The sequence below is a fragment of the Micropterus salmoides genome, unplaced genomic scaffold (assembly GCF_014851395.1).
Source record: "Micropterus salmoides isolate LMB-PRFRI ecotype aquatic unplaced genomic scaffold, ASM1485139v1 Ms_hic_scaffold_712, whole genome shotgun sequence".
Classification (NCBI taxonomy): domain Eukaryota; kingdom Metazoa; phylum Chordata; class Actinopteri; order Centrarchiformes; family Centrarchidae; genus Micropterus; species Micropterus salmoides.
In genome coordinates this window covers 4,653-32,622 of record NW_024044474.1, presented here as the reverse complement: position 1 = coordinate 32,622, position 27,970 = coordinate 4,653, and the positions used below count along the sequence as shown (strand labels likewise).

The 27,970-nt window shown below is 52.5% G+C and overlaps 1 protein-coding gene and 1 long non-coding RNA gene across 5 annotated transcripts; one reads left to right on the top strand and one right to left on the bottom strand.

Moving 5' to 3' along the window:
- LOC119892826 (tyrosine-protein kinase Fer-like) lies at window positions 1–27,970 on the top strand. Of its 3 annotated transcripts, none has more exons than XM_038704840.1 (20): window positions 1–19; window positions 6,715–6,843; window positions 7,886–8,017; window positions 8,217–8,390; window positions 8,468–8,567; window positions 8,649–8,832; window positions 12,429–12,566; window positions 12,665–12,784; window positions 13,045–13,167; window positions 13,246–13,447; window positions 13,573–13,671; window positions 17,540–17,743; window positions 18,575–18,697; window positions 18,808–18,864; window positions 18,980–19,098; window positions 19,207–19,301; window positions 19,389–19,509; window positions 19,766–19,920; window positions 25,127–25,249; window positions 25,431–27,970. In XM_038704840.1, the coding sequence occupies exons 2-20, from the start codon at window positions 6,775–6,777 to the stop codon at window positions 25,565–25,567; spliced, it is 2,475 nt and encodes an 824-aa protein (XP_038560768.1). In that variant the 5' UTR covers window positions 1–19; window positions 6,715–6,774; the 3' UTR covers window positions 25,568–27,970. The 3 variants fall into 3 exon arrangements, with proteins under 3 accessions (XP_038560768.1, XP_038560767.1, XP_038560769.1); XM_038704839.1 differs by having other exon boundaries at window positions 17,537–17,743; XM_038704841.1 differs by lacking the exon at window positions 1–19 and adding an exon at window positions 5,816–5,960 and having other exon boundaries at window positions 17,537–17,743.
- Window positions 69–5,725, bottom strand: LOC119892828. 2 transcript variants are annotated; one of them, XR_005442648.1, is made up of 5 exons: window positions 5,541–5,725; window positions 5,218–5,254; window positions 4,905–5,031; window positions 4,324–4,445; window positions 69–1,035 (listed from the first exon to the last, which is right to left on the bottom strand). It is a non-coding gene; the product is annotated as an uncharacterized LOC119892828 (long non-coding RNA). The 2 variants fall into 2 exon arrangements; XR_005442647.1 differs by lacking the exons at window positions 4,905–5,031; window positions 5,218–5,254; window positions 5,541–5,725 and having other exon boundaries at window positions 4,324–4,842.

Genomic DNA, 27,970 nt, shown 5'->3' with positions numbered 1-27,970 from the left:
GTCTCACTCTGTATTTAGAGTAAGTATTTTATTTATCCTTTCATTAAGACAATCAGACATAGTCAGGGAAGAGATGATCACAAGTCACTTTATTTCAGCAGAAACAGAAAAACTTTTACAGCAAATGAACAGTTGAACGTTTCTATCCTCCATTTTATCCAGATATCATTCTGATTAAACTCCGTCAGGCTAAAATGTTCAAATTAGCTGTTCAAAAATAAATACTTCACGGAAACGTTCCAACACTTCCTGAAATCATCACATCACTTCCTCCGAGGAAGGAAAACGTGGATAAAATCTAAGAATCAGATCAAGACGACAAAATAAAGTTTCCTCATTTTCGGATTCTTCTAAATCCAAACGCCAACGCCACTAATGTCCATCATGTACTGATACGTTAAATATGAATAATTCTTATTGATACTATTATTAATTAAAATACATTAAGATGATTGATCCTGTTGTTCTCAGCTCGTTACCGTGATGATGAAACGGTGATTGATATATTAAACTGCTCCTGAGCTCTCGGCTGGATCCATGGCCTTCTTCACTCCGACGAACTTTGACCTTGTCCACAGATTTAAATATTGGGCTGGTTTGACACGTAAAATGGCCTCTGCCTCCTCAGTGAAACAGGAAATAAATAAATCTGAGCCAATCACAATCCGCCTCCTGCTGTGACATCACTTCCTTCTCCTGCAGCGGTAGCAGCAGACGCGGCACCTCCCCTCCTCCTCCTCCTCCTCCCCCTCTCTAGCGTCCTTTACCATATATGGCGGCGGTGGGGCGGAGCTTGACGTGCCGTACGGGTTGTCACTGCTCAGAGCCACCGGATTGGCTATCACCGTGGAGACGTCATCGGAGGGGCGGAGCTTAGCCCGTGGGATGGTCACCTCACCGTAAGGGTTGTCAAGGGAGACTTTGATGTTTGATGACATGGCGGTGCGTCACGGGAGGGCGGAGCTAAAGACCATCAATCAGTCAATCAGGCAGCCGTCCAATCAAAAGACTCGAGGCAGTCAGGGCGAGAGAGCTCTGTGGAAAAGAGAGAGAGAGTGATTAACTGTCAGAGGAGGGAGGAGAGGAGGGAGGGGGAGGTGGGGAGGGGGGAGGAGAGGAGGAGGAGGAGAGGAGGAGGGAGTGGAGAGGAGGAGGGGGAGGAGGAGTGGAGAGGGGGAGGAGGGAGGAGAGGAGTGAGGTGGGGGAGGTGGAAAGGGAGGGGAGGAGGAGGGGGAGGAGGAGAGGAGTGAGGTGGGGGAGGTGGGAGGAGTGGAGGAGGAGGGAGGGGAGAGGAGGAGGGGGAGGAGGAGTGAAGAGGAGGAGGGGAAGTGGAAAGGGAGGGGGAGGAGGAGAGGAGTGAGGTGGGGAGGGGAGAAGTGGAGGAGGAGGGAGGGGAGAGGAGGAGGAGAGGAGGAGAACATCATGTGTAATCGTCGTCTCTGTGACTAACCGTTTGTTTTTCAAAATAAGAGCCTTCCTGGGCTCAGGTTCAAGAACAGTTCAAATTCCCCAAGTGTTCCGGCAGGGGGCGACTTAAACCTGCGTCCTCTCTAACAGCCAGCAGGGGGCGACTTAAACCTGCGTCCTCTCTAGCAGCCAGCAGGGGGCGACTTAAACCTGCGTCCTCTCTAGCAGCCAGCAGGGGGCGACTTAAACCTGCGTCCTCTCTAACAGCCAGCAGGGGGCGACTTAAACCTGCGTCCTCTCTAACAGCCAGCAGGGGGCGACTTAAACCTGCGTCCTCTCTAACAGCCAGCAGGGGGCGACTTAAACCTGCGTCCTCTCTAACAGCCAGCAGGGGGCGACTTAAACCCGCTCCTCTCTGACAGCCAGCAGGGGGCGACTTAAACCTGCGTCCTCTCTAGGAGCCAGCAGGGGGCGACTTAAACCTGCGTCCTCTCTAACAGCCAGCAGGGGGCGACTTAAACCTGCGTCCTCTCTGACAGCCAGCAGGGGGCGACTTAAACCTGCGTCCTCTCTAACAGCCAGCAGGGGGCGACTTAAACCCGCATCCTCTCTGACAGCCAGCAGGGGGCGACTTAAACCTGCGTCCTCTCTAACAGCCAGCAGGGGGCGACTTAAACCTGCGTCCTCTCTAACAGCCAGCAGGGGGCGACTTAAACCCGCATCCTCTCTGACAGCCAGCAGGGGGCGACTTAAACCTGCGTCCTCTCTAGGAGCCAGCAGGGGGCGACTTAAACCTGCGTCCTCTCTAACAGCCAGCAGGGGCGACTTAAACCTGCGTCCTCTCTAGCAGCCAGCAGGGGGCGACTTAAACCTGCGTCCTCTCTAACAGCCAGCAGGGGGCGACTTAAACCTGCGTCCTCTCTAACAGCCAGCAGGGGGCGACTTAAACCTGCGTCCTCTCTAGCAGCCAGCAGGGGGCGACTTAAACCTGCGTCCTCTCTAACAGCCAGCAGGGGGCGACTTAAACCTGCGTCCTCTCTAACAGCCAGCAGGGGGCGACTTAAACCTGCGTCCTCTCTAGCAGCCAGCAGGGGGCGACTTAAACCTGCGTCCTCTCTAACAGCCAGCAGGGGGCGACTTAAACCCGCGTCCTCTCTAGCAGCCAGCAGGGGGCGACTTAAACCTGCGTCCTCTCTAACAGCCAGCAGGGGGCGACTTAAACCCACCTCCTCTCTAGCGGCCAGCAGGGGGCGACTTAAACCCGCGTCCTCTCCAGCAGCCAGCAGGGGGCGACTTAAACCTGCGTCCTCTCTAACAGCCAGCAGGGGGCGACTTAAACCTGCGTCCTCTCCAGCAGCCAGCAGGGGGCGACTTAAACCTGCGTCCTCTCCAGCAGCCAGCAGGGGGCGACTCCAGCGGCTGCAGAAAGAAGTGTGATTGTATAGAAGTCTGTGAGAAAATGTTTCTACTTGTCAGCTGATTTATTCCCTCAGTAAACACTTTCCTGATGAGTTTCTGGTCTCAGTCGCTAGTTTCAAGTCTTCTTCAACACAGCATGATGTTCATTTAGTAAATTATGGTCCCATTTAGAGGAACAGAGACCAGGAAGCAGCGGAGGCTTTAGGGCGGGGCTACAAGCTGATTGGCAAGTCGCTACCATGGCGACCTGTCAATCAGGCTAGAGGCGACTCGTATCCGCTGCTCTGTGTATGTTTAACCAGCGGTGCTGAAAAAGCTCATCAGGAGTCGGCTGCTCATTTTTCTGAGTACGTTTAGTTTTAAGACAAAGTTATCAGCCCTTAAAATGACAGTTAACGTGAATAACAGATGCACCTCGCTAAGCAAGCTAGCTAGCTCCGCACGGCCGTTAGCTTCACTGTCTTGTCCAAATATGGTCATGTCCGGTGCCGCTGGTTGCAAAAACTCAACATGGCGGCGCCCTATTGGCCAAACTCGAGGCTTCAAAACTGCACAAACCAACGGGTGACGTCACCATGACGACGTCCAGTTCCTATAAACAGTCTGTAGCTGGAACGTTTTAACTTAAATCAAGAGACGTCTGTGATGGACAGAAAAATCTGGTCTTGTGAAAAAATAAACAGAAGTAGTGTTTTATTATTATTATTTTTATATTTGACATGACGTTGTTAGTGTACAGTAAAGTTGTGGTTACAGCACTTTTTATTAGCTTTTATTAATTCTTCTTCATGCACCAACACCCCTCGTGAGGTCAAACCTGCCTGGTAACAAAGCCGGTGTTGTGCAACACGAGCAACGAAGCACCGTCTCAGATGGTCAGCGGCGCTCTGCGTGCTCAACACATCGCAAGTTCATTCTCCCAGGAACAACTAGCAGAACGTTCTTTGCTCAACGTCCCATGGTGATCCACGGGAAGGGGCGGGCTTAGGCTCTCACGCCCAGACCCTCACAGCTGATCAGCTGCTTGTTCGCATCGTTTTATCTACAGTCTATGGTTCAAACTATTAAAGTAGCTGCATCAGCTGTTAGCAGCTCCTGTTAGCATCAGCTGTTAGCAGCTCCTGTTAGCATCAGCTGTTAGCAGCTCCTGTTAGCATCAGCTGTTAGCAGTTAGCATGGATACTGTGATACTGAAGGAACCTTAAAATGATGATATTCTGAGTGAAGCTCTGCAGCGCCTCTCTGGTTTCTAAGTTTGTTCTGAGAGATTCAGATCTGAGTTCTGACTCGGAGGAGGAGGAGGAGGAGGAGTGTGGTTTCTGACTCACCTCCCTCTAGCTCTGCAGCGCCTCCCTGAGGTGAATGTTACAGACCAGGTCCTGGAGTTAAACTGAGTTAAATTAAGAAGGAGCTCTATGAAGACTTCCTCCTGAATGAAGCAGGATTTCCAGCTATCAGGTAACTTTAGAGCAGAAAACGCAGTTTCACCTGACTCACCTGTTCACGGCACCGAAGGCTCCTCGTCTTCCTCCTGAAGAAAAACACAACGTCCTCTGCTGTTTTGACCAGTTTCTTCGTCTTCTTCTTGTCCTCTGCTGCTGTGGCCTGTTTCTTCTCCTCTGCTGGTGGAAACTGTTTTGATGACCGACTGAAGGAAATCTCTGATCTTTAACTACTTCGCCCTCTCTCTCCTTATCACTGTGTTTGTGAAGCTCGCTCGACCGCCTCGCCCAAAACCTGTTCTACCTGCCACCACTCCCTCTCTCTCTCTCTGTTCATTCTCTATGGAGCTCCACCTCTCTCACCAACACCTGACAGCCCTCTGTTGTTTCTGTCTGCCCCCCCCCAGTTAGCAACAGAGTTTAAAGAACATGTTGCTGAAACATGAACACATGAACACTGACACAGTGTCACAGCTGCGGCAGGTAACCAGGAAGAGACTGAGATTTATCCATCCAACCAGGTGGAAAATATAACCCCCCCTTCAGGCCTCCCTCCTAAGCCACTCCCCCAAACAGAGAGTGCACAGGTGGTTGTGCTTTGTCCTCTTCAGCTAACCCCCCCCCCCCCAGACCCACCTGTTCCCCGACACCTGGCATAATGTGGACTCCTCTGGTATCTTGTCAGAAACCGGTTCAACAGAAACTCCTCTTCTTCTGCTGATGATGGAGACAATAAGACCCGCCCACACTCTGTTCCTATTGGCTGAAATTCACAGGCGTTGTTACCACATGCAGGTGACACATGACTTAAATCTGCTCAGTAAAAGTGTGTATAACATAAATATAAATATACAGCGGAGACCGGGTATGATTGTAACATGGGGAGAGTTGTAACAACACCAATTCCACCAAATAGAGATAAGATAGGAGTCATGTGATCAGTATTTACCTGCTTCCTCCCTGATCAGGCCTGGTGGTTATCAAGTCTGGAAACAGGTGCATTCAGAATATAGAGAAAAAACTATTTTGAGTTAAGAAAGTAAAGTTTTTGACCAAGACTATTTTTTGTTTAGTATCTATACTGTTGCAGGTAGAATTGTTTGACTTATATTAGACTGAAATGTAGTTTCTAAGGCAACATGTGATGCATTTTTTGGGGTGGGCTGAAACGCTTCTTTAAAAAGTCTTACAACCATCCACGATACATAAAACTAGGGACTTTCTTGGTGAATCATGGAAATGTAGTACAGACTCGCCTGTAATGATTTTCACCTTCATCTTTAAGCTGATCTGAAGGACAGTTATTACAGACACACGGGCCCCAGCAGGGCCACACGGCTGCTCCAGGTGTGTGTCTGCCGGAGAACATGGCTGTGATTTAATCCCTGCTGGATCCTCCATGACTGTCCCTCCTGTTGTTGTTCTGCATCTCCCAGTGTAAATGTGAAGCTGTTGTTGTTTATTAAGGGCACAATAAAGCCCCCCCCCGTCCCTTCTCCCCCTTCCGTTTCCCGCGGAAGCCCCTCCCTGTTAGCCGTTAGCCGCTGAGCTCCGTAGCCGGACGACAGGAGGAGTAGCCGGGGAATCTGAGGAGAAAAACACGGAGCAGAGGAGGACATGAGCCCGGCGGAGGACAGCAGAGGACCGCGGTGACCGGACAGCGAGCCTGCCGCCGAAAACAGCCGCTTCCCGGTGCGTTGATCCGGCTGGAAACGGCCGAGGAGAAGTCGAAAAACACCGAACCTCCTCCCGACTCTCCCATTCCTCCTCCTCCTCCGTCTGCAGTCTTCATCTGCTCCTCATTTCCCGGCAGGAAGCAGCAGAAACGTCCGTTCAGGAGGAGAAAAGTTGATTGTGTCCGTTAGTGCGGTTGTTAGTTTCCAGCGCTGCCTCCAACTCCGTTTAACCGCCGCCATTAGCCTGCTAGCTCCAGTTTCCCATTAGGTTTAATGGGAAGGAGCGGCTAGCGTTAGCATAGCTCCCAGTTCTGACGGAACTTAAAGGGTCCTGGGGCGTTCAGGGACCCGAACAACAGTGAGGGAAGAGCGAGTTAAACCTGTGGTGCAGGGTTCAAGGACGTTTTTGAGTGTTTTAGGAGGAAGCTTGAAATGTGTTGAGCCAAATGTTTGTGTTTCAGACATTTAAAGTTTTTAAATAATCTCAGTGTGGTTTGTAAATCAGTTAGAATGTGGTTTGGAAAGTTTTTAAGTGTTCTGGGAAGAAGTTTTTGGATGTTTTGACACTTTCTAAGGTCTTTGAAAGTTTTGGGACATGTTTAGAAGGTTTTTGGTATCCTGAACCTTTAATTCAGTACGAAGTAGTCCATGCATAACACAGCCAGCTGCGTTACGTACCATCAGGTAGTATAGGATAGTAACATGTTTTATAGTTGTGATGCTGTGTTTTCGTGAAGCACGCCGTGTTAATAAAGTCTCTCTCCACACAGGACCATGCACTGACCCCTCGCTCGCCCCCGCTGTTAGAGAGAGAGAGAGAACGATCCAGAATGGGGTTTGGTCGGGACCTGAGGAATTCCCACGAGGGATTACTGAAGCTGCAGGACTGGGAGTTAAAGGTACAACAGATCTGTGGCCCTGAACGCACCACACACAAACTTAATCTGTTGTCTTCATGACAGTCAGAGCCCCGGGTCTCCGTTGTTTCAGTCAGTCCTCAGGGCCCTGGGTCTCTGTCAGTTTCATAACTAACATTTGTTTGGCCAACAACATGAAGGCTCTCTGACGCTGCATTCAGGGCCGTCTGAAAATAAGTACGAGTACAAAGTATTTAGTCTTTATCTGATGAGGATCCCTGATGGGGCTCCTCAGGTAAAGAACACACCTGGATTTATTAGTGAGTCCTGAGTAGGTAACCTGCCACATCTCCAGGACAGTATTCCCATCCATCAGCTGGGATCACAGAATACTACAGTAATACATTCAGTTAAGATGTAGTAGATGATGCTGTGATGTGTTAAATACAGGTGTGTTCTCTTTTACCTGAGGAAGGTCACCTGTGGCTGAAACGTCGTCCGAGTAATCTGCTCTAAATGTTTGTCAGCTGTCATGTGACCCCAAACAATTTGATCATAAACGCACTGTACAGACATGAAAGGTGACGAAACAGTAAAAATGTCAACTGTTTTTCCAGCAACCCTAAATCAAAGAATAATTTATTTAATAATTTTTTTTAAATTTTCAAAGTACGACCCAATTTGATAAATTGTTTTATGTTGTACTCGTATTACGTAAAATTAAGACTTAACAGGCTCTCGTACTATATCACTTGTCACAAGTCTGCTTATGCTGCTCCTGCATTTACCATAAAGGCTGTAATACATGTGCACTCCAAATGTAGCGGCTAGCTTGGTCGCGTTCTCAGTGGAAACACTCAACCCCGTTCAAACCCTTAGTTACCGTTACCATAATTACCTCAGAAGAAAAGTGAGTCGGGCGCGTCAGTGTGTGAGCGCGAGAGTTTACAGCAGCGGCGCAAAACACAATGTTAGAAGTCTTTTATGTTAAAATATATTCGGTTCATTTTGAAACTATGGCGGAACAAAATAGACTGTGGCGGGCCGCTGTGATAACGTCCCCGGCGTGTCTGTCTCCCTCTAGCTGCTGGAGACGGTGAAGCGCTTCATGACGCTGCGAGTGAAGAGCGATAAAGAATACGCCGCCCTGCTGCTCAGCATGACTCAGCAGACGGAGAAACAGGAAGCTGCTGATTACGTCAGCACGGTCAGCAAGGTGAGTGTCTCAGTGTCAGTCCTGGCCCCAGTGTCAGTCCTGGTCTCAGTGTCAGTCCTGGTCCCAGTGTGTCTCTGTGTCTCAGTCCTGGTCTCAGTGTCAGTCCTGGTCTCAGTGTCAGTCCTGGTCTCAGTGTCAGTCCTGGTCTCAGTCCTGGTCTCAGTGTCAGTCCTGGTCTCAGTGTGTCTCTGTGTCTCAGTCCTGGTCTCAGGTGATCCGTCAGACCGAGGCCCTGGGTCGGGTCATGAGGAGTCACGCTGATGATCTGAACTCTGGTCCTCTGCACCGCCTGGCTACGCTGATCCGGGACAAGCAGCAAGTGAAGAAGAGCTACCAGAGTCTTCATCAGCAGCTGGAGAGCCATAACCACAAGGTCTGCTGGGAAATATGGGACCACACACAGGGGGCTTGGCCGGCATCCGTCAGTAACCCTGTTGTTGTCGTTGGCAGGTAACCAGGAGTGACCTGGACAAGCTGAAGGCGACGTACCGCCAGCTGAGCCGTGACGCTAACAACGCCAAGGAGAAGTACCGCGAGGCTCTGGCTAAAGGTTCCTCTTCTAACGTTATTATCTTAACACTCTGACTGAAAGTTTGGGAATCCCTGACCCCTCCCTCTCGTCCAATCACAGGCCGGGAGGCAGAGCGTGCCCGGGAGCGTTATGACAAAGCAACGGCAAAGCTCCACAATCTCCACAACCAGTACGTGTTGGCGGTGTGCGGCGCTCAAACGCAGCAGGACGAACACCGGCGGCGTGCTGCACCAGCGCTGCTCGACTCTCTGCAGAGGATGCAGGAGGATATGACGCTTGCCCTGTGAGTCACGTGACACACTGACATGCTGACTGACACAGTAACTGACATGCTGACAGACACGCTGACTGACACAGTAACTGACATGCTGACAGACATGCTGACAGACACGCTGACTGACACAGTAACTGACACGCTGACAGACACAGTAACTGACAGACACAGTAACTGACATGCTGACACGCTGACAGACACAGTAACTGACATGCTGACACGCTGACAGACACAGTAACTGACAGACACGCTGACAGACACAGTAACTGACAGACACGCTGACAGACACAGTAACTGACAGACACGCTGACAGACACAGTAACTGACAGACACGCTGACAGACACAGTAACTGACAGACACGCTGACAGACACGCTGACAGACACAGTAACTGAGATGCTGACATACACGCTGACAGACACAGTAACTGACATGCTGACGCTGACAGACACAGTAACTGACATGCTGACAGACATGCTGACACTGACAGACACAGTAACTGACACGCTGACAGACACAGTAACTGACATGCTGACATGTTGACACGCTGACAGACACAGTAACTGACATGTTGACACGCTGACAGACACAGTAACTGACATGTTGACACGCTGACAGACACAGTAACTGACATGTTGACACGCTGACAGACACAGTAACTGACATGTTGACACGCTGACAGACACAGTAACTGAGATGCTGACAGACATGCTGACGCTGACAGACACAGTAACTGACACGCTGACAGACACAGTAACTGACACGCTGACAGACACAGTAACTGACAGACACAGTAACTGACATGCTGACACGCTGACAGACACAGTAACTGACAGACACAGTAACTGACACGCTGACAGACACAGTAACTGACAGACACAGTAACTGACATGCTGACACGCTGACAGACACAGTAACTGACAGACACAGTAACTGACACGCTGACAGACACAGTAACTGACACGCTGACAGACACAGTAACTGACACGCTGACAGACACAGTAACTGACACGCTGACAGACACAGTAACTGACATGCTGACACGCTGACAGACACAGTAACTGACATGCTGACACGCTGACAGACACAGTAACTGACATGCTGACAGACACAGTAACTGACATGTTGACACGCTGACAGACACGCTGACAGACACAGTAACTGACATGTTGACACGCTGACAGACACAGTAACTGACATGCTGACAGACACAGTAACTGACACGCTGACAGACACGCTGACAGACACAGTAACTGACATGCTGACACTGACAGACACAGTAACTGACATGCTGACAGACACGCTGACAGACACAGTAACTGACATGCTGACAGACATGCTGACACTGACAGACACAGTAACTGACACGCTGACAGACATGCTGACACTGACAGACACAGTAACTGACACGCTGACAGACACAGTAACTGACACGCTGACAGACACAGTAACTGACACGCTGACACGCTGACAGACACGCTGACAGACACAGTAACTGACATGCTGACACTGACAGACACAGTAACTGAGATGCTGACAGACACGCTGACAGACACAGTAACTGACACGCTGACAGACACAGTAACTGACACGCTGACACTGACAGACACGCTGACAGACACAGTAACTGACACGCTGACAGACACAGTAACTGACACGCTGACAGACACAGTAACTGACAGACACGCTTACAGACACAGTAACTTACAGACACGCTTACAGACACAGTAACTTACAGACACGCTTACAGACACAGTAACTTACAGACACGCTGACAGACACAGTAACTTACAGACACGCTGACAGACACAGTAACTGACACGCTGACAGACACAGTAACTGACACGCTGACAGACAAGTAACTGACATGCTGACGCTGACAGACACAGTAACTGACGTGCTGACACTGACAGACACAGTAACTGACGTGCTGACACTGACAGACACAGTAACTGACGTGCTGACACCTGACTGACACAGTAACTGACGTGCTGACACTGACTGACACAGTAACTGACGTGCTGACACTGACAGACACAGTAACTGACGTGCTGACACGCTGACAGACACAGTAACTGACGTGCTGACAGACATGCTGACACTGACAGACACAGTAACTGACATGCTGACAGACATGCTGACACTGACAGACACAGTAACTGACACGCTGACAGACACAGTAACTGACACGCTGACAGACACAGTAACTGACACGCTGACACGCTGACAGACACGCTGACAGACACAGTAACTGACATGCTGACACTGACAGACACAGTAACTGACGTGCTGACACTGACAGACACAGTAACTGACGTGCTGACACGCTGACTGACACAGTAACTGACGTGCTGACATGTTGACAGACACGCTGACTGACACAGTAACTGACATGCTGACAGACATGCTGACACTGACAGACACAGTAACTGACATGCTGACAGACATGCTGACACTGACAGACACAGTAACTGACACGCTGACAGACACAGTAACTGACACGCTGACAGACACAGTAACTGACATGCTGACAGACACGCTGACAGACACAGTAACTGACATGCTGACAGACATGCTGACACTGACAGACACAGTAACTGACATGCTGACAGACATGCTGACACTGACAGACACAGTAACTGACACGCTGACAGACACAGTAACTGACACGCTGACAGACACAGTAACTGACACGCTGACAGACACGCTGACAGACACAGTAACTGACATGCTGACACTGACAGACACAGTAACTGAGATGCTGACAGACACGCTGACAGACACAGTAACTGACATGCTGACAGACACAGTAACTGACACGCTGACAGACACAGTAACTGACACGCTGACACTGACAGACACGCTGACAGACACAGTAACTGACACGCTGACAGACACAGTAACTGACAGACACGCTTACAGACACAGTAACTTACAGACACGCTTACAGACACAGTAACTTACAGACACGCTGACAGACACAGTAACTTACAGACACGCTGACAGACACAGTAACTGACACGCTGACAGACACAGTAACTGACACGCTGACAGACACAGTAACTGACACGCTGACAGACACAGTAACTGACATGCTGACAGACAGACACAGTGACACAGTAACTGACATGCTGACGCTGACAGACACAGTAACTGACGTGCTGACACTGACAGACACAGTAACTGACGTGCTGACACGCTGACTGACACAGTAACTGACGTGCTGACATGTTGACAGACACGCTGACTGACACAGTAGCTGACACCCTGACTGACACCCTGACAAACACGCTGACAGAGACGCTGACAGATATGCTGACTCTCACAGTAACTGACATGCTGTCTGACATGCTGACATGTTGACTGACACGCTGACAGACATGCTGACTCTCACAGTAACTGACATGCTGTCTGACATGCTGACATGTTGACTGACACGCTGACAGACACGCTGACAGACATGCAGACTGACACAGTAACTGACATGCTAACAGACACACTGACACACTACGGTCGTAGGTGACGGCGTAGGGTAGGGGCATTTGACATGACATTTTAACTTACATGCTGATGTATCTGTGTGTATTTTCCCGTGTATTACTGCAGTAAAAGTATCCTTGAGGAGTACTGTGAGATCAGCAGCCTGCTGACGGAGGACATTGTTAAAGTCCACCAGGAGATCTCGGCCGCTGTGGAGCAGATCGACCCGCTGACGGAGTACCAGCACTTCATCGACACCTACAGGTCAGAAATCACATTGCATCCGTCCGACTGGTTATTGTCTTAACAGCATGTCCGTGGCTGTCCTGGTTGCCGTGGTAATGGCGTCTGTCCCCCCTCAGGTCTCCGGAGACGCCCGAGGCAAACGTGGAGTTTGACGCATCTCTATTGGAGGAGACGGACAACCTGCCTGCCAATGAGATCCTCTGGAACACGCTGACAGCCGACAGCCTACAGGCCATGTGAGCTACTGCAAAATAAAAGCATCCTGTTTCCTGTACCCTTCCAGAGTAAAAGCCTCTGGGTTTAAACTCCTTCCAAGACCTTACAAAGGTCCCAAAACTTTCCAGGACAGCCCAGGAATATTTTTTGGAAAGGTTTTAATACTTGGAAATGATAAAAGCTTGTGGAAGGATTTATAACCTTGTATAAATCTAAAAACTTTCTAGCCTTTGTTATCTTAATTTGACTTTAAATGTCTGGTTATTTGTTTGTGTTCCAGGTTGTCGTCGGCGACGGAGGAGCTGGAGCTGACTCAGCAGAATCTGCGGACGAAGGAGGCGCTGGCGGACGACCTCGATGCCAGAATCCAGACGAGTCAGCAGAACGCAGAGAGGAAGAGCGAGTGAGTGGACGAGTTAGACGACGAGAGAAGAAGAACGTGCTCTCTCTCTCTCTGACTCTCTGTGTCTCTCGCCCTCAGCTGTGTCCTGCTGCTCAGTCAGAAGCTCTCTCTGCTCGAACTTCATCACGCCGTCCAATCGCTACACGGCTCCGAGGCCCGCCTCGTTTCCCAGAAGGCTCTGCTGGACGCCAAGATGGCATCCGCTGCCGCCTCGCCACCTCCGCCGCCGCCTCCTCCTGCGCTGCCGTATGAGGACGACACCCGCTCCGTCGGATCCACAGTAAATATTTAGTTATTGATAATGGATTGATCTGGCACACAACTGGCAGGAAGAGCTGCCCTTTCAAAATAAAGGCCACACACAGAGCTCAGCTGGATGACTTGTGTCTGAACGTGTGTCTCCAGGATAAAACCAAGGACAGGAGCTCTCGCTTCGACACCCTCCGCAACTCTCTGGTCGGGATGATCCGCACCCCCAAAGCCATGTTGGGCTCCTCCACATCGGTGAGACGCCTGCCATCACTGTCTGTCTCTCCTGCCTGTCTCTCCTGCCTGTCTCTCTTGCCTGTCTCTCCTGCCTGTCTCACCTGCCTGTCTCACTTGTCTGTCTCGCCTGTCTCACTTGTCTGTCTCGCCTGTCTCTCCTGTCTGTCTCTCCTGTCTGTCTCTCCTGTCTGTCTCACTTGTCTGTCTCGCCTGTCTCGCCTGCCTGTCTCGCCTGTCTCTCCTGCCTGTCTCTCCTGCCTGTCTCACTTGTCTGTCTCGCCTGTCTCTCCTGCCTGTCTCGCCTGTCTCTCCTGCCTGTCTCTCCTGCCTGTCTCACTTGTCTGTCTCGCCTGTCTCTCCTGTCTGTCTCTCCTGTCTGTCTCTCCTGTCTGTCTCACTTGTCTGTCTCGCCTGTCTCGCCTGCCTGTCTCTCCTGCCTGTCTCTCCTGCCTGTCTCTCCTGCCTGTCTCACTTGTCTGTCTCGCCTGTCTCTCCTGCCTGTCTCTCCTGCCTGTCTCACTTGTATGTCGCGCCTGTCTCACTTGTCTATCTCGCCTGTCTCTCCTGCCTGTCTCTCCTGCCTGTCTCACCTGCCTGTCTCACTTGTCTGTCTCACTTGTCTGTCTCGCCTGTCTCGCCTGTCTCTCCTGCCTGTCTCTCCTGTCTGTCTCGCCTGTCTCTCCTGTCTGTCTCGCCTGTCTCTCCTGCCTGTCTCTCCTGCCTGTCTCTCCTGCCTGTCTCACTTGTCTGTCTCACTTGTCTGTCTCGCCTGTCTCGCCTGTCTCTCCTGCCTGTCTCTCCTGTCTGTCTCGCCTGTCTCACTTGTCTGTCTCGCCTGTCTCTCCTGCCTGTCTCTCCTGTCTGTCTCGCCTGTCTCTCCTGCCTGTCTCTCCTGTCTCACCTGCCTGTCTCACTTGTCTGTCTCGCCTGTCTCACTTGTCTGTCTCGCCTGTCTCACCTGCCTGTCTCACTTGTCTGTCTCGCCTGTCTCACTTGTCTGTCTCGCCTGTCTCACCTGCCTGTCTCACTTGTCTGTCTCGCCTGTCTCACCTGCCTGTCTCACTTGTCTGTCTCGCCTGTCTCACTTGTCTGTCTCGCCTGTCTCACCTGCCTGTCTCACCTGTCTGTCTCGCCTGTCTCACTTGTCTGTCTCGCCTGTCTCACCTGCCTGTCTCGCCTGTCTCACCTGCCTGTCTCACTTGTCTGTCTCGCCTGTCTCTCCTGTCTGTCTCTCCTGTCTGTCTCGCCTGTCTCTCCTGTCTGTCTCTCCTGTCTGTCTCGCCTGTCTCACCTGTCTGTCTCGCCTGTCTCTCCTGTCTGTCTCGCCTGTCTCTCCTGTCTGTCTCACTTGTCTGTCTCGCCTGTCTCACTTGTCTGTCTCGCCTGTCTCTCCTGTCTGTCTCGCCTGTCTCTCCTGTCTGTCTCACTTGTCTGTCTCGCCTGTCTCTCCTGTCAGTCTCACTTGTCTGTCTCGCCTGTCTCACTTGTCTGTCTCGCCTGTCTCTCCTGTCTGTCTCGCCTGTCTGTCTCTCCTGTCTGTCTCACTTGTCTGTCTCGCCTGTCTGTCTCTCCTGTCTGTCTCGCCTGTCTCTCCTGTCTGTCTCGCCTGTCTCACCTGCCTGTCTCTCCTGTCTGTCTCACTCGTCTGTCTCGCCTGTCTCACCTGCCTGTCTCACTTGTCTGTCTCGCCTGTCTCACTTGTCTGTCTCTCCTGCCTGTCTCTCCTGCCTGTCTCTCCTGCCTGTCTCTCCTGTCTGTCTCGTCTGTCTCGCCTGTCTGTCTCTCCTGTCTGTCTCTCCTGTCTGTCTCGCTTGTCTGTCTCTCCTGCCTGTCTCTCCTGCCTGTCTCTCCTGTCTGTCTCACTTGTCTGTCTCACCTGTCTCACCTGCCTGTCTCTCCTGTCTGTCTCGCCTGTCTCACTTGTCTGTCTCGCCTGTCTCACCTGCCTGTCTCTCCTGTCTGTCTCGCCTGTCTCTCCTGTCTGTCTCTCCTGTCTGTCTCGCCTGTCTCTCCTGTCTGTCTCTCCTGTCTGTCTCGCCTGTCTCTCCTGTCTGTCTCGCCTGTCTCGCCTGTCTGTCTCGCCTGTCTGTCTCGCCTGTCTGTCTCGCCTGTCTCTCCTGTCTGTCTCGCCTGTCTGTCTCGCCTGTCTCTCCTGTCTGTCTCGCCTGTCTGTCTCGCCTGTCTCGCCTGTCTGTCTCGCCTGTCTCTCCTGTCTGTCTCACTTGTCTGTCTCGCCTGTCTCACTTGTCTGTCTCGCCTATCTCTCCTGTCTGTCTCGCCTGTCTCTCCTGTCTGTCTCGCCTGTCTGTCTCACTTGTCTGTCTCGCCTGTCTCTCCTGTCTGTCTCGCCTGTCTGTCTCACTTGTCTGTCTCGCCTGTCTCTCCTGTCTGTCTCTCCTGTCTGTCTCGCCTGTCTCTCCTGTCTGTCTCACCTGTCTGTCTCTCCTGTCTGTCTCGCCTGTCTCTCCTGTCTGTCTCTCCTGTCTGTCTCGCCTGTCTCTCCTGTCTGTCTCGCCTGTCTCTCCTGTCTGTCTCGCCTGTCTCTCCTGTCTGTCTCGCCTGTCTGTCTCACCTGTCTGTCTCGCCTGTCTCGCCTGTCTGTCTCGCCTGTCTGTCTCACCTGTCTGTCTCGCCTGTCTCACCTGTCTCTCCTGTCTGTCTCGCCTGTCTGTCTCGCCTGTCTCTCCTGTCTGTCTCTCCTGTCTGTCTCGCCTGTCTCGCCTGTCTGTCTCGCCTGTCTCTCCTGTCTGTCTCACTTGTCTGTCTCGCCTGTCTCACTTGTCTGTCTCGCCTATCTCTCCTGTCTGTCTCGCCTGTCTCTCCTGTCTGTCTCGCCTGTCTGTCTCACTTGTCTGTCTCGCCTGTCTCTCCTGTCTGTCTCTCCTGTCTGTCTCACTTGTCTGTCTCGCCTGTCTCTCCTGTCTGTCTCGCCTGTCTGTCCTGTCTGTCTCGCCTGTCTGTCTCACTTGTCTGTCTCGCCTGTCTCTCCTGTCTCACCTGCCTGTCTCACTTGTCTGTCTCGCCTGTCTCACTTGTCTGTCTCGCCTATCTCTCCTGTCTGTCTCGCCTGTCTCTCCTGTCTGTCTCGCCTGTCTGTCTCACTTGTCTGTCTCGCCTGTCTCTCCTGTCTGTCTCGCCTGTCTGTCTCGCCTGTCTCTCCTGCCTGTCTCTCCTGTCTGTCTCTCCTGTCTGTCTCTCCTGCCTGTCTCTCCTGTCTGTCTCGCCTGTCTGTCCTGTCTGTCTCGCCTGTCTGTCTCACTTGTCTGTCTCGCCTGTCTCTCCTGTCTCACCTGCCTGTCTCACTTGTCTCTCGCCTGTCTCACTTGTCTGTCTCGCCTATCTCTCCTGTCTGTCTCGCCTGTCTCTCCTGTCTGTCTCGCCTGTCTGTCTCACTTGTCTGTCTCGCCTGTCTCTCCTGTCTGTCTCTCCTGTCTGTCTCGCCTGTCTCTCCTGTCTGTCTCTCCTGCCTGTCTCTCCTGTCTGTCTCGCCTGTCTCGTCTGTCTCTCCTGCCTGTCTCTCCTGTCTGTCTCACTTGTCTGTCTCGCCTGTCTCGTCTGTCTGTCTCGTCTGTCTGTCTCGTCTGTCTCTCCTGCCTGTCTCTCCTGTCTGTCTCACTTGTCTGTCTCACCTGCCTGTCTCACTTGTCTGTCTCACCTGCCTGTCTCACTTGTCTGTCTCGCCTGTCTCACCTGCCTGTCTCACTTGTCTGTCTCGCCTGTCTCACTTGTCTGTCTCGCCTGTCTCACCTGCCTGTCTCTCCTGTCTGTCTCGCCTGTCTCTCCTGTCTGTCTCGCCTGCACTACATTACAGAGTGTTTACTGATGATCAACTCAGGTAATCTGAATCGTTGTGACCCTCGGCGTCTTGTGTCCCTCCCTGCAGCAGTTCTTCGATGTGATCCCGACCTCGGACCGCCCCCTGCCGGAGCAGGAGTGGTATCACGGCGCCATCCCCCGCACTGAGGCTCAGGAGTTACTACGGCAACAGGGAGACTTCCTGGTGAGGGAGAGTCACGGTAAACCGGGCGAGTACGTCCTGTCGGTGTTTTCTGACGAGCAGAGACGACACTTCATCATCCAGTTCGCCGACGTAAGTGAACACACAGGTAGAGGCTGCACTGACGTCGGGCTCCTCGGGGCCGCTGACGTAGTGTGTGGGGTATATTAGACTTAGCAGTGAGTTCCGCCCACTATCACTATCACGCACCTCAGAGACTTCGCCGTGGGTCGGCCGCATTCAGAAGTAAACGCCAGAGGGATTTAGACTTTTGTTCCTTTCATCTAGGATTGATTTTCTGGGTGATTGACCGACAGAGCTGGCTCCGTGTCTTTGGACCCGTGAAACAGACGATGTAAACATCTGAAACAGTCGGGAGAGTTCAGTCCCAGCCCACAGATGGCTCCGTCTCACGCAGTGTCCTCTGAATGAATTGAGATCTGCTCTCTGCGCTCACCGAGGCTGCAGGGCGTCTCAGCCACAGACTCTATATAACAAACGGACGTAGTCATGGTGACTCCTGATAAGCTTTTTCAGCGGCGCTGGTAACCAGCGACGAGGGTACGAGTCACTCTAGCCTGATTGACAGGTAACGACCTGTCAATCATAGATAGTCCCGCCCTGAAAGTTACTGAGGGAATAAACCAGCTGAGAAGTAGAACAGTTTCCTGTTATCTCTAAAGGAGCCGGACTTCTTTCTGCAACCTGAAGAGTCGCCCCCTGCTGGCCGTTCAATAGAATGCAGCTTTCAGGGACTTCCACATTGCACAGACGGGGCGTATTAACGCTCCTCCTGGGTAACGGCGAGCACAGACGGGCGTATTGTGTTGCCCCAGACTTTCTGTGTCAGTAAATGACGTGCTGAGTCCGCCGGCCGGTGAGGAGGAGGTGAAACTGAACAGTGTCTCTCTCTCCCTCTGGTAGAGTCAGTACCGCTTTGAAGGGACGGGCTTCTCCACCATCCCTCAGCTCATCGAGCATCACTTCTCCACCAAGCAGGTCATCACCAAGAAGTCCGGAGTGGTGCTGCTCAACCCCGTCGTCAAGGCAACCACACCTGCACACACACATAACTGTACATGTGTACTCTGTGTAAATGTACACAGATGTGTGTATTGTGTGTACATGTACTCATGTGTGTCAGTTTCCCTCTGCAGGATAAAAAGTGGATCCTGAACCATGAGGACGTGGTGCTGGGGGAGCTGTTGGGAAAGGTGACCTCACTTCCTGTTTCCTCCCGTCACCAGTCACCTCTTCACCCTAAACGTGTTTAACGTGTGTCTTTCTGCCTCCATGTCCCATCATGCCCTGCTGCTTGCTGGTTGCCAGGGAAACTTTGGCGAGGTGTTTAAAGGGACGCTGCAACGCGACAAAATGCCAGTCGCCATCAAAACGTGTAAAGAAGATTTACCGCCAGAGCTGAAGATCCGGTTCCTGTCCGAAGCCAGGTCAGTTGCATACCAACAGGAAGTCAACAAAGAAAGCTCAGCTGCTAGCTCAGCTGCCTGTCTGTGATTGGCTGCTGTCTCACGCTGCCTGTCTGTGATTGGCTGTAGGATCCTGAAGCAGTACGACCACCCGAACATCGTAAAGCTGATTGGCGTCTGTACGCAGCGACAGCCGATCTACATCGTCATGGAGCTGGTTCCTGGTGGGTGGAGCTCATTTTTCCTCTAGTCTGATTGGTCAGCTGCTGTTTCCGTACTGTGTCGGTTTGAACCTCCGCTGTGTCTGGCAGGTGGAGACTTTTTGTCCTTTCTGAGGAAGAAAGACGAGCTAAAGACGAAGCAGCTGGTTCGGTTCTCTGTCGACGCTGCTGCCGGCATGGCGTACCTGGAGAGCAAGAACTGCATCCACAGGTAAACAACCAGAGCGTGACCACGTCACCTGTCCAGGTGTCAGCTACACTTCACTAACTCCTTCTAGTTTCTCCTCATAAATTACAACATGTTAGGAAGTATTCTGTGATCATGTGACTTCCTGTTCATGCTTCACAATTAAAGCACTGCACCAGCTGACAGCTGTGAGGATTTATTGTGGAGCAGCTCAGTTCCTCCCACTGGTTGCTCTCAGTACTGCAGCTCAGGCGTCTGTCTCCACCTGTCTGTCTCTCAGGGACCTGGCAGCGAGGAACTGTCTGGTGGGAGAGGGCAGCGTGTTGAAGATCAGTGATTTTGGGATGAGTCGTCAGGAAGACGACGGGATTTACTCTTCATCTGGACTCAAACAGATCCCCATCAAATGGACTGCTCCAGAGGCTCTCAACTACGGTAACACCTGTCTCACTCGCGTCTCACTCCTGACTCACTCCTGTCTGACTCGCGTCTCACTCCTGTCTGACTCGCGTCTCACTCCTGTCTGACTCGCGTCTCACTCCTGTCTGACTCGCGTCTCACTCCCGTCTGACTCGCGTCTCACTCCCGTCTCACTCCTGTCTGACTCGCGTCTCACTCCTGTCTCACTCCTGTCTCACTCCTGTCTCACTCGCGTCTCACTCCTGACTCACTCCAGTCTGACTCCAGTCTGACTCCTGTCTCACTCCTGTCTCACTCCTGTCTGACTCGCGTCTCACTCCCGTCTCACTCCTGTCTGACTCGTGACTGACTCCTGTCTCACTCCTGTCTGACTCCTGTCTCACTCGCGTCTCACTCCTGTCTGACTCGTGACTGACTCCTGTCTCACTCCTGTCTGACTCGCGTCTCACTCCCGTCTCACTCCTGTCTGACTCGCGTCTCACTCCTGTCTCACTCCTGTCTCACTCGCGTCTCACTCCTGACTCACTCCAGTCTGACTCCAGTCTGACTCCTGTCTGACTCCTGTCTCACTCCTGTCTGACTCCTGTCTCACTCCCGTCTCACTCCTGTCTGACTCGCGTCTCACTCCTGTCTCACTCCTGTCTCACTCGCGTCTCACTCCTGACTCACTCCAGTCTGACTCCAGTCTGACTCCTGTCTCACTCCTGTCTCACTCCTGTCTCACTCGCGACTCACTCCTGTCTGACTCGTGACTGACTCCTGTCTCACTCCTGTCTGACTCGCGTCTCACTCCCGTCTCACTCCTGTCTGACTCGCGTCTCACTCCTGTCTGACTCGCGTCTCACTCGCGTCTCACTCCTGTCTGACTCCAGTCTGACTCCAGTCTGACTCCTGTCTCACTCCTGTCTCACTCGCGACTCACTCCTGTCTGACTCCTGACTGACTCCTGTCTCACTCCTGTCTGACTCGCGTCTCACTCCTGTCTGACTCGCGTCTCACTCGCGTCTCACTCCTGACTCACTCCTGTCTGACTCCTGTCTCACTCCTGTCTGACTCGCGTCTCACTCCTGTCTCACTCGCGTCTCACTCCTGTCTCACTCGCGTCTCACTCCTGACTCACTCCTGTCTGACTCCTGACTCACTCCTGTCTGACTCGCGTCTCACTCCTGTCTCACTCGCGTCTCACTCCTGACTCACTCCTGTCTGACTCCTGTCTCACTCCTGTCTGACTCACTCCTGTCTGACTCCTGTCTGACTCGCGTCTCACTCCTGTCTGACTCGCGTCTCACTCGCGTCTCACTCCTGTCTGACTCGCGTCTCACTCCTGTCTCACTCGCGTCTCACTCCTGTCTGACTCGCGTCTCACTCCTGTCTGACTCGCGTCTCACTCCTGTCTGACTCGCGTCTCACTCCTGTCTGACACGCGTCTCACTCCTGTCTGACTCGCGTCTCACTCCCGTCTCACTCGCGTCTCACTCCCGTCTCACTCGCGTCTCACTCCTGTCTCACTCCAGTCTGACTCCAGTCTGACTCCTGTCTCACTCGCGACTCACTCCTGTCTGACTCGTGACTGACTCCTGTCTCACTCCAGTCTGACTCCTGTCTCACTCCTGTCTCACTCGCGAATCACTCCTGTCTGACTCGTGACTGACTCCTGTCTCACTCCAGTCTGACTCCTGTCTCACTCCTGTCTCACTCGCGTCTCACTCCTGTCTGACTCGCGTCTCACTCCCGTCTCACTCGCGTCTCACTCCCGTCTCACTCGCGTCTCACTCCTGACTCACTCCAGTCTGACTCCAGTCTGACTCCTGTCTCACTCCTGTCTGACTCGTGACTGACTCCTGTCTCACTCCTGTCTGACTCGCGTCTCACTCCCGTCTCACTCCTGTCTGACTCGCGTCTCACTCCTGTCTGACTCGCGTCTCACTCCTGACTCACTCCAGTCTGACTCCAGTCTGACTCCTGTCTCACTCCTGTCTCACTCGCGAATCACTCCTGTCTGACTCGTGACTGACTCCTGACTCACTCCTGTCTGACTCGCGTCTCACTCCTGTCTGACTCGCGTCTCATTCCAGTCTGACACGCGTCTCACTCGCGTCTCACTCCTGTCTGACTCGCGTCTCACTCCCGTCTCACTCCTGTCTGACTCGCGTCTCACTCCTGTCTGACTCGCGTCTCACTCCTGTCTGACTCGCGTCTCACTCCCGTCTCACTCCTGTCTGACTCGCGTCTCACTCCTGTCTCACTCGCGTCTCACTCGCGTCTCACTCCTGACTCACTCCAGTCTGACTCCAGTCTGACTCCTGTCTCACTCCTGTCTCACTCGCGACTCACTCCTGTCTGACTCGCGTCTCACTCGCGTCTCACTCCTGTCTGACTCGCGTCTCACTCGCGTCTCACTCCTGTCTCACTCGCGTCTCACTCCTGTCTGACTCGCGTCTCACTCCTGTCTGACTCGCGTCTCACTCGCGTCTCACTCCCGTCTCACTCCTGTCTCACTCGCGTCTCACTCGCGTCTCACTCCTGTCTCACTCGCGTCTCACTCCCGTCTCACTCCTGTCTGACTCCTGTCTCACTCGCGTCTCACTCCTGTCTCACTCCTGTCTCACTCCTGTCTCACTCCTGACTCACTCCTGTCTCACTCCTGTCTCACTCCTGTCTCACTCGCGTCTCACTCCTGTCTGACTCGTGACTCACTCCTGTCTCACTCCTGTCTCACTCCTGACTCACTCCTGTCTGACTCCTGTCTGACTCCTGTCTCACTCCTGACTCACTCCTGTCTGACTCGCGTCTCACTCCTGTCTGACTCGCGTCTCACTCCTGTCTCACTCCTGTCTGACTCGCGTCTCACTCCTGTCTGACTCGCGTCTCACTCCTGTCTGACTCGCGTCTCACTCCTGTCTCACTCCTGTCTGACTCCAGTCTGACTCCTGTCTCACTCCTGTCTCACTCGCGACTCACTCCTGTCTGACTCGTGACTGACTCCTGTCTCACTCCTGTCTGACTCGCGTCTCACTCCTGTCTGACTCGCGTCTCACTCCTGTCTGACTCGCGTCTCACTCCTGTCTCACTCCTGACTCACTCCTGTCTCACTCCTGACTCACTCCTGTCTCACTCCTGACTCACTCCTGTCTGACTCGTGTCTCACTCCTGGCTGACTCCTGGCTGACTCGCGTCTCACTCCTGGCTGACTCGCGACTCACTCCTGGCTGACTCGCGACTCACTCCTGGCTGACTCGCGACTGACTCCTGTCTCAATCCTGTCTCACTCCTGTCTCACTCCTGGCTGACTCCTGGCTCACTCCTGGCTGACTCGCGGCTCACTCCTGGCTGACTCGCGTCTCACTCCTGGCTGACTCGCGTCTCACTCCTGGCTGACTCGCGTCTCACTCCTGGCTGACTCGCGTCTCACTCCTGGCTGACTCGCGACTCACTCCTGGCTGACTCGCGTCTCACTCCTGGCTGACTCCTGGCTCACTCCTGGCTGACTCGCGGCTCACTCCTGGCTGACTCGCGACTCACTCCTGGCTGACTCGTGTCTCACTCCTGGCTGACTCGTGACTCACTCCTGGCTGACTCGCGTCTCACTCCTGGCTGACTCGCGTCTCACTCCTGGCTGACTCGCGTCTCACTCCTGGCTGACTCGCGTCTCACTCCTGGCTGACTCCTGACTCACTCCTGTCTCACTCACGTCTCACTCCTGACTCACTCCAGTCTGACTCCAGTCTGACTCCAGTCTGACTCCAGTCTGACTCCTGTCTCACTCGCGTCTCACTCCTGACTCACTCCAGTCTGACTCCAGTCTGACTCCTGTCTCACTCCTGTCTCACTCGCGACTCACTCCTGTCTGACTCGTGACTGACTCCTGTCTCACTCCTGTCTGACTCCTGTCTCACTCCTGTCTCACTCCTGTCTCACTCCTGTCTCACTCCTGTCTCACTCCTGTCTCACTCCTGTCTCACTCCTGGCTGACTCGCGTCTCACTCCTGGCTGACTCGCGTCTCACTCCTGGCTGACTCGCGACTCACTCCTGGCTGACTCCTGACTCACTCCTGGCTGACTCCTGACTCACTCCTGGCTGACTCGCGACTCACTCCTGGCTGACTCGCGACTCACTCCTGGCTGACTCGCGACTCACTCCTGGCTGACTCGCGTCTCACTCCTGGCTGACTCGCGACTCACTCGCGACTCACTCCTGGCTGACTCGCGTCTCACTCCTGGCTGACTCGCGACTCACTCGCGACTCACTCCTGGCTGACTCGCGTCTCACTCGCGACTCACTCCTGGCTGACTCGCGACTCACTCCTGGCTGACTCGCGTCTCACTCCTGGCTGACTCGCGACTCACTCCTGGCTGACTCGCGACTCACTCGCGACTCACTCCTGGCTGACTCGCGTCTCACTCCTGTCTGACTCGTGACTCACTCCTGACTCACTCCTGTCTCACTCGCGTCTCACTCCTGACTCACTCCAGTCTGACTCCTGTCTGACTCCTGTCTCACTCCTGTCTCACTCGCGACTCACTCCTGTCTGACTCCTGTCTGACTCCTGTCTCACTCCTGTCTGACTCCTGTCTCACTCCTGTCTCACTCCTGTCTCAATCCTGTCTCACTCCTGACTCACTCCTGTCTCACTCCTGTCTCACTCCTGGCTGACTCGCGTCTCACTCCTGGCTGACTCGCGTCTCACTCCTGGCTGACTCGCGTCTCACTCCTGGCTGACTCGCGTCTCACTCCTGGCTGACTCGCGACTCACTCCTGGCTGACTCGCGTCTCACTCCTGGCTGACTCGCGTCTCACTCCTGGCTGACTCGCGACTCACTCCTGGCTGACTCGCGTCTCACTCCTGTCTGACTCGCGTCTCACTCCTGTCTGACTCGCGTCTCACTCGCGTCTCACTCCTGGCTCACTCCTGGCTGACTCGTGACTCACTCCTGGCTGACTCACTCCTGTCTGACTCGCGTCTCACTCCTGTCTGACTCGCGTCTCACTCGCGTCTCAATCCTGACTGACTCGCGTCTCACTTCTGTCACACTCCTGTCTGACTTGTGACTAACTCCTGTCTCAATCCTGACTCAAGCCTGTCTCACTCGTCTCTGACTCGTGACTCACGCCTGCCTTACACCTGTCTCACTCCTTGACTCAGGCCTGTCTCACTCACGTCTCACTCCTGACTGTCTCAGTCCTGCTGACTGTCTCCTGCTCTCTGATTGGTCACTGCAGGGCGTTACAGCTCAGAGAGTGATGTGTGGAGTTACGGCATCCTCCTGTGGGAGACCTTCAGTCTGGGGGTGTGTCCTTATCCTGGGATGACCAATCAGCAGGCCCGAGAGCAGGTGGAGAAAGGTAAACACAGTTTATATTAGTAATCACATGAAGAAAATACAGTTTGTAAAATGATAGAAGTCATTATTATAAAACTTTCACACATAACATACAATATTATAGAAGTGTAGTCTCCGCCTCTCACCTGACCAGGTGACTCCAGGTGCTCTAAGAGAATAACCCCCCCCTCCCTGGTTGCTAGGTTACAGGATGGCGTGCCCTCAGCGTTGCCCTGAAGACGTATACAAAGTTATGCAGCGCTGCTGGCAGTATAACCCTGAAGAGCGGCCCAAGTTCTCCGAGCTGCAGCGAGACCTGGCCGCCATCAAGAAGAAGTGATGACATCATCACACACCTTGCCGCCGCCGCTGCCATTAAGAACTGATGACGCCATCACGCACCTCGCCTCATCAGCATCAGTTTAGCCCCGTCCTCAGCAGCAGAAGAGTTCCCTTTTTCAGGCTTCTTTGTGGTGGGTGTGGTCAGCAGGTGGAGGCGGGCGTGGTCAGCAGGTGGAGGTGATGCAACAAGAAGTATTTTTAAAATGTTTCGGGGGAAACACAAAAAAGCAGAAAGGCTGCGCCACCTGATGAGCAGCTGAACAAACATTTAAAATCAGACAGGTTGACCTGCTGCTGTTAACATGTAGCTGATGTTGGAACTCGTTAAACTATAACTCACGTGTGAAGGACGCCTCGAGGTTAGCACGGACAAAGCTAGCATCTGAAAACACGTCGACACTACAGCCAGCCTGTTGGTCAAACAGGAAGTTTGCTCATCGAGCTAACGACTTACCAGATGCTAATAAGTTCAGACGCGGTCACATACTGATCAGGACGCGATGACAGAAGCCCCTAATCTTTCTTTAAAGAGAATTTTAAACCTCCTTTCAGCTGAAAATCAGACGTCTTCATGGTTAGATGTCTGTAGAGCGCCATGACCCCTAGCGTTTCACACAAGGTCACATTCACACCCTCAACAGCCTCCAGGAGCAGTTTGGGGTTCAGTATTTTGCCCAAGGACACTTTGTCATGCAGACCGGGGAGCCGGGGATCGAAGCACCGACCTGCTGATAAGTGGACGACCCCCTGAGCCACAGCCGCCCCGTTCTGCAGTCACATGATGTAACTGTAACGTCTTTTTACAGGCCGAAGCTGAAAGCAGTGACGTCGGCTGTCTGAGCCGTTAGCTTAAAGGCTAACATGTGTTTCCATGTCATGCTGGTGCTGAAGTGACTCGTAGGCTCAGAGAGGTTCGGGTCCAGATGCTGCAGCCAAACTCCTTCGGCTCAGACTGTAACACCAGGTGACACCACGAAGGATCCGAGGACTCCCGCCGACCCCCTTGGTTTCTAACAGGAAGCCGAAGTCTCTGAAATCTGCTCAGGTTCAGTTTATTATCTGATTTGTTACAAACCAACCACCTGTAGTCGGTGCAAGCTAACAGATTAGCTTGCAGGTGTTAGCGGCCTGTGTAATGAGCCTCTAATGCTACAGTTTATCATCAGCGTCTCAGAGCTCAGCTGATTGGATAGGAGGAACAGACCTCTCTTCCTGTTTCTGTTGATCAGCTGACATGCAGCGTGTGTGTTTGTGCGTTTGTGTGTGTCAGCAGGAAGCTTTAATGAACCGTTGTCATTCCCAGAGCGTCTCAGCTACGCTTTGTACCGGCGCACACGGCAGCGTTATAGTTCAACGCTAAAAGTCCCACAGAAGAGTCCAAGGAGGTGTCCGGGCTGGACGGTGGGCCAGAAACCGGACCTTCACCCTTGGGGCCCGTCTTTGTTTCCCACGTGAAACAAAAAGTCAGCTTTGGTTCCTTTTACTTATGTTAAGTTCTCTACTTTAAGTCAGGCGGTTATTTTAACCCAAACCCTGATCTTTTCCTAAACAAATTGCAACGCTTCACGTTAAACACTAGTTTTATTTTGAAAGTCTAACAGGATGTATGTGCATATTTATTCTTGATAACTTGACCGTGGCGCCCTACATGTACAGGCGCCCACACGTGACGCCCTGTGATGAGAAGGTGTTGGACCTGAAGTCCGGAGCCTTGAACACTCAAATCGTTTCAACACTAAAAAAAATTCTGACACTTTTTACTAAATAAGCTAAAAAGGATTCGAGCCACGCCCCCCTGTCACTGCGGTAACCATAGCAACAGCTCAAACACTAAAAACGTTTCTGCTGCTGAGGACCAATCAGCTGTCAGCACCAACACTGTTTCTACTTTTATTTATTTATGTTTTGACTTTATAAACTGACCTTTATTCTGAAAAAACAGCTGTCAATCATCACACAGACCACGCCCACTCTGATCTTTGTTGTTTTAAGGAAATGTTTTTGACCAATCAGAGACTTCAATTATTTTGTTGTTTCTAAAAGTTAATTTGCTTTATTAAAGCATTAAATTTATAAAATAAAATGACATCATCGGCACTTATATCTCCTGGTTGTCGTGGTAACTGAAATGATGTTGGACCCTTAAAATGTTTAAAAAAGACAAAGTTTAATATAAGTATCTGTGTAAATGAAAGGTGAGTCCTGATTGGTCAACATCACTTCCTGGACTGTGTGAGGGCGGAGCCTAAGTGTTAGTGATGTCAGAGCGCCGCCTACTGTTACTGTAAATAAACAGATGTTTTCTGACTTTTTAACACTAATTGTCTTTTATATCTGTTGAAACTTTATAAAAACATTATTGTAGCATTTATTATGAAAATAAACAAATCATATGATCAAA